This window comes from Apostichopus japonicus, chromosome 11 (genome assembly GCF_037975245.1).
Source record: "Apostichopus japonicus isolate 1M-3 chromosome 11, ASM3797524v1, whole genome shotgun sequence".
Classification (NCBI taxonomy): Eukaryota; Metazoa; Echinodermata; class Holothuroidea; order Aspidochirotida; family Stichopodidae; genus Apostichopus; species Apostichopus japonicus.
Window position 1 is genome coordinate 26,043,463 of NC_092571.1, and position 9,749 is coordinate 26,053,211.

General features: G+C 38.2%; 1 protein-coding gene across 1 annotated transcript; it reads right to left on the reverse strand.

The window, feature by feature from the left end:
* Positions 1 to 322: 322 nt before the first annotated feature.
* Positions 323 to 9,548, reverse strand: LOC139976203 (monocarboxylate transporter 14-like). Its single transcript, XM_071984721.1, has 4 exons — positions 9,298 to 9,548; positions 7,657 to 7,803; positions 6,626 to 7,537; positions 323 to 2,202 (listed from the first exon to the last, which is right to left on the reverse strand). Exons 1-4 carry the CDS (start codon positions 9,488 to 9,490, stop codon positions 2,069 to 2,071), a joined length of 1,386 nt encoding a protein of 461 aa, XP_071840822.1. The 5' UTR covers positions 9,491 to 9,548; the 3' UTR covers positions 323 to 2,068.
* Positions 9,549 to 9,749: the final 201 nt, after the last annotated feature.

Sequence of the window (9,749 nt, forward strand, 5' to 3'; positions counted from 1 at the left end):
TCTTTTTTTTAATCTTTGCAATGTTTGCATCATGATCGATCTCTTGAGAAAGGCAACAATATACCACAAAAACAGAACTAGCATTGTTCGATACAGCTGACAAAGCATGTAATGGACTGATAGCCTCCATTACTGGTTTCGAACCTCAGGCCATACAATCAGCGTCCATGGCCTAGTTTTTAAGGGTGTCAGCATCTGTAGGAGACCCGGGTTCGAATTCCGTTGGAAGCTTGAAGTATATATATATATATATATATATATATATATATATATATATATATATATATATATATATATATATATATTATTTATAAAACTATTGATTGCCTATGAAACGTTGCATCATACCACAATATTAATTACTTAATTATAAAATATGATGAATACAAAGAAAATGATTATTTAGTACATATTATTGTATTGATATACTAGTCTTTAGGGCGTAATAATCATCACAATAAAAATTGCTTATCGAGTCCTGTAAGAATCGTGTCAGAAAGACGCCTTCAGCTTTCATTGGTTCTAATTTCAGAAACATATTTGCAATGGGATTTGCCTTTCCTGCAGAATATGTATGTTTTTGATGATATTCAAACTGCTTCAAAAAATATTGAATGCAGTTGTCCCATTTCTCAGTTTGTGGGATAGTCTACTTTGTTAGGATCCAGTTCAAGTGGTTAAGGCAGTGGACATGTGATCTAAGGATTACAGGTTCGAGTCCTGGCCAGATCATTACGTTGTGTCCTTGGGCAAGGCACTTTATCTCCATTGCCTCTCTTCACCCAGGTGTATAAATGGGGACTTGCGAGGTAACTTGTAAATGTAGTTGCGTGCGTCGGTTTGTGGCTGCACCCTATGGGAAGTCCCCCGGGGTGCACTGTGGTTCCCCTAGGAGAGATTGATTGAATTGTGCACACTTTGGTGTGTAGCTATGACAGGTTACCAATGACCAGGGTTAGGTCGTGTGAGAGGGCCTTGGCCTTGAACAAGACTATACACCTGCGCCAGGAGTGTCAAGTTGACAGATATGGCGCGTTATAAGTTGCCACTCTATTATTATTGTTATTATTATTATATTTACCGTTACGTCAGCAAATTGATGAAGTCTTAGCCACAGTGTACGATACACACACTGGCAATGTATAACAAGAATACGTTTCATTGATTTACAGTTGGCGGTAAGATGTCCTTGGATATATGCAGGTTTATAACTATATACGTATCTGATCATGAGTCAGATATACAGGTCGTCTCAAATCAGTAATTTATTACTGACCATGAGTCATGGTCAGTTATTCGTCCTAGACGTCTAATTATGATCACGTGACGTAAATGTTTCGTCAGCATTATCTCCTGCTACAAGTGGAATCGGGAACGACAGTTTCTGAGTATGGTTCATGCAGTTTTTCGTAAGAAATTACAATGTTAATGTTCACTTTGTAAATCTCATGAATATGCAAAGACAGAGAAATAGAAGTTCATTTTTGTGTGGGTAGGATTGGTACATATTGCAATTGATATAATATATTGTGTTTAGAACATATTTATATAACATTTGACATGTCAATAAATTTAAATTAACTTTTGTTCAATGTTTACATTATTTTTACTTCATTATAAATACTTGTCATAAAGAGTAATGATAGCTTCATTACTCTGGAATGAATTTTGGGCCCCAATTGGGGGGGGGGGTGGGGGGTCCAAGCTACAAATCCCCCGGAAAGTCATTTTCAAATATCGCTTATTCTCTCGTAGTGAGTTTAAAATACGTTTGGGAGACAGAAATTCAATAAACACGGAATCTATTTCAAAGCCTGATGTGGTCCAGGGGCGAAATTGTTCAAGTTGGAGTGGGGCCCAGAAAGGTTTAGCACTTTTGTAAGTATAATATTACTCAAAGAAAATCTGGAAGTTATGCAGAGGGCCTCATATTTATACAGCAGCAGACTGAATATGGGTGAGCTGGGAGAACTCCTCTTCATTGGGGACGACCCTATGACCTACCCCCTCCCCACCCCTCCATCCTGGGTATCACCATTGCAGAGACTTGGTTTGCAATAAGGGATTTCTAGCTTGAGAAAGAGTTTGTACTATTCTTTCTCACAATCCACCAAATTAGTGAAACGACGGATAGAAACAAGTTCAGAACAGAAAGTAAACCAAAGGCCAATGAGAAGGATCCAGTAATATCAATTAGAGCACCTGTAAAGGCAAGAAAGAAAATAAGATGAGAGTTGTTGTCAAGATATAACGGTTTGATTGTGGATGGTAATTTCTGTTTTCATTACTACAAGACAATCGGTTATATGTATGAAACGGTTTAAAAACGGTAACATTTTTATTGCATTTTTGAAGAAAAAAAAACGCCTAGATGTCACCCAGTTCATACGTTTTCGGTAAGCTTAGTAGAGATTAGAAATGTATGTTGTTACATAGCACTAACCATCTAGAAATGTATCAGAAATATATGTAGAAAATTATGTAGAAATCACATATCATTCACGACGTATTGTCGATACAAGTCAAGCATTTAGCTGTTACCCCTACCCTGACATGACTAATTTACCAATTTTGGCAGAGATATGAATCTATAATTGCTTTACGTATCGTGTTTGAGCCCAGGCCACCCGATACACTCAGCGAACACAGTTAATAACTGTAATTTTTTTAAAATTTAGTACCGCAGTAAGAACTGGATCGTGCTATAAATCGGTACCATGTGCCATTAGGATTACAATAAGAACTGAGGATATGTGTAATGCCAACAAATCCAGTTGTTGGGATTTATTGGGATTACACATATCCTCAGTGCTTACTGTAAACCTAATAGCACATGCTACCGATGTATCAGATTTGTCAGCACGATCCAGTATTTACTCTGGTACAAAACTTTAAGATTGACAGTAATTACTGTGTGAATCGGCTACCCAGGCACGTCGAGGGTTCCAAGGCGACTTGACGAACACGGACGTGAGTATGATAGGAAGGCATGACGCCAGAAGTTTGTAGTGTAGGGGCCTAGGCCTACTGTAGCTGGGCCTAATTAAGCCTAGACATTAGGACCTAACTTGCAGAAGAAGTGGAATCGTCAAAAGCAGTTTTTTTTTTTTTTATAGATTTGCCGAGTTCATTTTCAAAATTCCCAACCCATGTAGACCTACATTTCAGATTGCATTTCAAATTCAGTAAATTAAGTTGCCAACTAGTCCAGCGCACTATACTGTATATGGTATGCCTGACGACAAGTGCAGTAACACGCATGCGCTGGTATATGAGGATGTGTGAGGTTGTAAACATGTGCCGTTCCTATACATGTCCGTTAGCAGAGTGTCTGTTTGCAAAAGTACGTATCTAGTGTAAATGTGAGTTTAGTAATGATTAATGAATATGCAACACTAAACAGCTACGGTGTCATCGTTGTTACACATGCATACTTTTCAAGTTTTACTGTTAGATTCCAAATTTGAGTTAAATCGTCGATCTTGTCGATCTTGTTATTCATAAACCCGTGCGGGCTTCTCCCACATTCGTGGTCGCAGTCCGTACTGCGTCGTACTGCCTCATGGCCTGCATTTATATATTTAGCCCCATGGTCCGTCCGGCAGCAGTATTCCGTACTGATAATGGTAATAAGGCCTACATTGTTAAGGTATGTGTACTGTACATATACATGTAAGGGAGTGACATGTACCAAATTTTCAGGCGTTACTATTCATGAGAATTTAAATTGGACATCGCATCTTAATAATAAATGTAACAAAGTAGCAATATCTGTAGGCATTATTAATAGATTTAAAGATGTACTTGATTCTAAAGTTCTACTATTGTTGTACGATGCATATAGGCGTAGGAAGAGGGGAGCAGGGGGCTGCAGCCCCCCTAACCATTTTCTTGGTGAAAATTTGGGCAATATGCTGAGAATTTTTCGGGCACCTACTGGAAGAAGGATAATTTGCAGTGTATTTTTCATTTTTTTTGAAGAAAATTCGGCAATATGCTGAGAATTTTTCGGGCATCTACTGAAAGAATAATAATTTGCAATGTGTTTTTCAATTTTTTGGTGAAACTTTGGGCAATATGCTGAGAACTTTTTCGGGCACCTACTGCATGAAAGATTAAAAATTTGCAGTGTGTTTTTCAATTTTTTGGGTGAAAATTTGGGCAATATGCTGAGAATATTTCGGGCACCTACCAGTGGCGGAGCGTCCGTACAGTCAGAGGGGCGGATGCCCCCTGACGGACTCAAATGGACTGCTCGCGCCCTTTTCAGCTTTTTACCACTTTTTACTTATTCGCGATTATTGACTTTTTTATTGCGCTCTCAAATACCTATTGACATTTGTCACATTTTGTTGGTGCAATTTTCTGACAAATGGCGATGACACCTATTTTTTCTTCGTTTATCTGCGAATTAGCAAGGCCTGGAAAGGGTCATTTCCGGCGATCTAGGGAGTATCTTTACTCAAAAAATTTCTGTACGCTCCGCGCCAACCTGTGGTGGCACTCCGCTTAGATAGTGTCGAAAGCGCCCCTACAGACCATTCTCTCCCCTACCTGACCAATACCCCTAGCTCCGCCACTGGCACCTACTGAAAGAAGAAGAATTTGCAATGTGTTGTGCAATGGTTAAACTTATATTATTATGATCATTATTGTTTAAACGACTTCCCCGATAATTATAACAAATATGGAAGGGTAATAACACCGAAAATGATTGTATGTTATTGGCGTGTGATGTAATAACCGAAGAATGCCTATATGATATGCACATGTCATGCATATCATGTGGAACGCGCGCGGAGCTCGCGAAAATGTTTGGTTATATTTTTCGGGCAAGTCGTTACAGCCCCCCAAATCAATGAGGCTCCTACGCCTATGGTACAATGCACTGATCTTGCCGGTAATTTCTTATGCTAATATTGTCTGGGATTTGGGTAACAGTTATACTATTAAAAATGTACGTAAACTTCAAAAGAGGGCTGTACGCATTATGTGCAATGCTGGTTTTATTGATCATACACCACCCCTGTTTGAAAAAAACTCGATGTTATGACCATTAATAATATACATACTATGCAGTTAAGTGTATTCATGTATCGCCTTGTAAATTATATTCTACCTGATAAGTAACTGCATACAGTATAATTTTGAAATTCATAACCATGATACACGCAGTGCTGATTTATTCGTAATATTAAGCCAAGAACTGAGCTTAGAAAAAGCACGTATCTATTTTTCTGGTAATCTTTGGAATTCATTGCCAAATATAATTAAGGAAAGAAGTACAGTATATATCTTTACGAAGAATCTTAGACTCCACCTTACTAAAATATGATAACTCATGTGTGTAATACTTAGTCTACTCGTCTCTTTTAACCTTTATTTGTTGCTTATTCCCTCCCCTACCTAATTACTAGGGGGGGGGGGATTCTCTAGCACGGTGGCCAGACTTTGTAAAAGTTCGCCTCCGTTTATCTCAGTGTAAACTTGTTGTTAATTTTGTAATTCTTGATTTGTGCCTAGAATTATTTGATTTACTTATATGCATTATTTTGTATTTTGTTGGCACTGTGATGATAAATAAATGAATGAATGAATACTGCACACTAATCCTGTTAGATAGTAGTAGGCTTAGCGATACCGGTTGTTTTCTTCTCGACCTATAATTCTTCCTCTGTGTTAGGTTTTATCACAGGACAACTATTTTAGGACTTTTTGGAAGGGAGATTATTGCTTAATTAAATATACAATAAAGTTGGTAAGCTATTGTTCCTTCCATCAGCTTCATCGAACGTCAGTTGAGCTAACTGTCACTGTATATACGTAGGCTATATGTCTAAGCATATTAATAGCCTAGTCAGAGACATAATTCTTACCACATTACGCTATGAGGCATAGTCAGAGAGAGGTTGTGAAGATGGTTGCAGGTATGTGCAAAGTGTAGTATATTATGTGTGACTATAGGCTAGGTTTTGCACACTTAGGATTTTTATCACTGAGTCTGCTATTGCCGAATCGACTATCAACTGTTCTTCGGGCAAGGCAAGCCACCCAGTTGGAACAATTTTTCTTCCATTCTTGTAGTGTCATGTCCCGCTTCAGAGCACTCTTATTGTCAGTACGAGCAGTATGAATATCATGTTTCTATCTGATCAAGGTCAGTAAACTGTCAATACACCAGTGCTTTGAGAGCATTATATTGGAGTACAGTTTAGAGAGGTATAAAGCAGTGGCGTGTTTAATTCAAGAGGCATGGCGTAACAGAAAACAGGAATGAAATCTGTCCTCAGGAAATATGTTTTTTGATACTTCCGATCATTAATGTCTTTAATTAAAGCTTGTTGAAACCTTCCCCTTTTCCCCATTTTGTTTCTTAAAATGAACAGCTTGGTTAATTTGCTATTTCGAAACGCATAGAATCATTACAAAGCTTAAGCTGTGCAAGAATAAAGCGGAAAATCATTAACTACTTTGGGTCTGATTACAACAAACGATTAACAAAATAGCAATTTATTAATATCTTTGAATGAAAAAAAAAAACGGCGGATGGTGAAATTTCACCATGTTATGTTATAGCTTAGTAAAAAATAGTGAAAAAAATGAAAGGAAGAAGTGAACGCCTTACCAGTTAAACCGCTACCTAACTGGGCGGCGATACCACCTGTGAAATATGATAGTACAATGGCAACTTCAAAATGGTCGTCACAAAGTGTTGACGGAGTAAAGCTGGTGGACGCGATTCCCTGAACAGCGATACCAAAGCCACTTATAAACGAATATAAAGCCAGTGCAGGAAATTCACTCGATATTAATGTCACGATAAAACTAAGAAACACTAGAAAAGATGGTAAAGCAAATCCACTCAAGATGTTGGCAAGACCTTTGTAGAAGATGCAAATGCAATACAAATCTCCCAGTACACCACCAATGCCACCGAAGAGGGACATCACAACGGCTGTGGAAGAGTCTAATCCGGCGGATTCGCCAAACGGGATCAAAAAGATAGCCCAACTAGACAAAGTCAATCCAAACATGGTACCGATGGCCCAAACCAGAAGAAAGTCAGGATGACCGGAAAATAAGGGATGGTTTAATCTTTTCTCTTCCAATAAATTCTCCGTAGATCCCAACTTGGTACTGACTGTTTCTCTTTGCCGGTCGTATCCGGAAAGTTCACGGTTTTGTTCCATGATGGAAGAAGATGCAATATTATTATTCGGGTTGCGCCGTGTAAAATCTTCAGCTGTTAAAGGTAAATGTTCCTCGCCACGACGTTGTTGAGCCTTGTCGCTGCTTTTCAATTCTTTTGATGGCAGTATGAGTCCCACGGGCACCATTATCAAACAGAGTGCTCCAAACACTGTCATGTCAACTCGAATTCCAAAGGATTTGAACAGGTATTCTGACAACAAAGGCAAGATGGCGATTCCGAAATACGCAGCAAAGAGTGATATGGAATAGGCAGTAGGGAACGAATCACGGAATGCTCTCTCCATGTAGACTACCGAAGAAATATTGCATAAGCCGAACCCAATACCTGCGAGAGCAAATAAAGAGGATTCTTGAACTAAAGACGATAAGTAGGTCAGAAATGAAAAAAACGCGACAGAATTTCTGGTTTGTCGCAAATACTAAAATTTGAACAAAAATACTCACCTGTAATTGCCGAATAGATAAACAGTACCCATATTCCATTCATTGGGAAAATAGCGCGACAAAAGTATCCCGCAGCAGCTAGCATCCCTCCAAACATGTACAAGGTTTTATATTCAGCAAAACGCCTCAAAAACTTGACTAAAGGTGCTGCAAATATAGAATAAAAAATTAATATGTTATTAGAAAAAAAGATTTAGTTGTCTTCATGACTCTGCAGCGTTTATAACACTTAGAGAAGGAGAAGATGATAATAAATAAAGATAACTGGTTAAGTTTACAGATACACGAGAAGGCTAACTAATTTGTTACATTTTTAAGTGCAACTGGAATCTTCCACGCGTCCCCTTTTTTGTAACAACAAATGTATGTGTGTGTATGTGTCTGTTTTTTGTAACGTGAAGTTGCCGGATCATCTCATATCATATGTTGTTTAGGTGTTACATTCGAGTTACAAATTGCTTACAAAAAAAAATAATAATCGAAAACTACAATACCAGCAGTCTCAGTGATTTGACCCTTGACACGTTTCCCGAGAGAACAATTAAGGTGACACTGCAAATAATAATGTCAAGTAATTACTGAAAACCGACCTTTTGACCTCCAAAGATTAGAATAGTATGCTGTTAATCAGGGAAGGTGAATCAATAATAATAATATGAGGATCACCTAATCTTTGTAAATTGAAAACAAACTTTGCAAATATTACATCATAGTTCAAGAACTGACAGTGTGCATGTAACGCACAAATAACAATAAGGTAGAGAGCTTCTTTCGACCCCTGTACTCTGTGACAGTGTTGCTTCTTCAACATTCTCTATACTGAAGCCTATAAAGGCCATTAATAAGGAAGCTTATTCCAATAGTTGCTTTTCTTTTTACCTTATCACGATTGTACAAGCTGTTTTAGACTTTGACCTCGGCTGACCTCAGAAGAGAACAGATTGGTGCAAATAAAACTATATTTCTTCTGCTAACTGATAAACATCAGCATACAACGCATGAAGTTTGACCAACATGTTCTTGTTGAGTAAGTCTTTACAAGTCAACATTAGCGAAAGATGCGGGCTGCAGTCCCCCCCCCCCCCCCTCATAATCAAATATTTTTGTGAAAATTCGGGTAATACGCTGATAATTTTTCGGGCACCTACTGAAAGAAAAATAAATTGCAATGTGTTCTTCAATGGTTAAACTAATATTGTATCATTATCATGATAATTGTAACGACCTCCCCTCAAAATGATAACCAATATGGAATGGTAATAGCTCGGCAAATGATTGCATGTAATTGGCATGCGATGTAATAACATAATTCATGCCTATATGATATGTACATTAAACTGTTGAACAATTTTGGTTATATTTTTCCGGCAAGTCGTTACAGCCCCCCCCCCCCCCAAAAAAAAATCAAATAGGGCTCCTACGCCTATGCATGTCAAGGAACCACACACGCACCACACGACCCTCCTCCTTGTCGTATACCAAACTATAAACTAACGGAAATAATACAGTTCAATTTCTACTTAATATATTTCGTCAAATGTGAATAAAATTATACTCATAATGCATGAATTCATTAATTCAGCTCTACAACCTTATTCTAGATGCACTCATTGTAATACTACTGCCATAGTTCACACTTACATGATATGTTGCACGAACTCATTTGGAGGGCGAAGGAGCATCCAAGAATGAAATGCGTTGTTTTGAAATCGTCGAGAAACGTTGTCAGAATAACACCGTAAGCCTTCACCGATCCCGAAAATAGGAATTTACAAAGCAACCTAGCAACGAAGGTGTTTGCCTTAGCCAGTCGAGTAACTTCGTTCCTCTCCATTTTATACTGGGAAAAACATGAAACATTCGTGACTACTAACTGGCAAGTAAGGCTGGCTGTTGATAGGGGTGTGTATTGTTACTGCATATGTGCGTCTATCGCTAGCTACTGGCACATGTGTTTGAAAGTTGCTAAGTATTCTGATCGAGTCAGCGATTGTTTATATATTTACAATCGTTGGGGGCATTTGCGTGCATTTGTACTGAAGTACCATCATTTTATTGGTTTACAGTGAATAAGTAAGTCTTTGGGTTCAGAA

What these genes read in the sequence shown, in the direction of transcription:
- LOC139976203 (XM_071984721.1), bottom strand. Translation starts at nt 9,490, where the DNA reads ATGGAGAGGAACGAAGTTACTCGACTGGCTAAGGCAAACACCTTCGTT. An exon ending in GAGTTCGTGCAACATATCAT is followed by an intron (nt 7,804 to 9,297) that starts GTAAGTGTGAAC and finishes CTATATTTGCAG; the next exon opens with CACCTTTAGTCAAGTTTTTG. An exon ending in GTTAGGTAGCGGTTTAACTG is followed by an intron (nt 2,203 to 6,625) that starts GTAAGGCGTTCA and finishes TTGCCTTTACAG; the next exon opens with GTGCTCTAATTGATATTACT.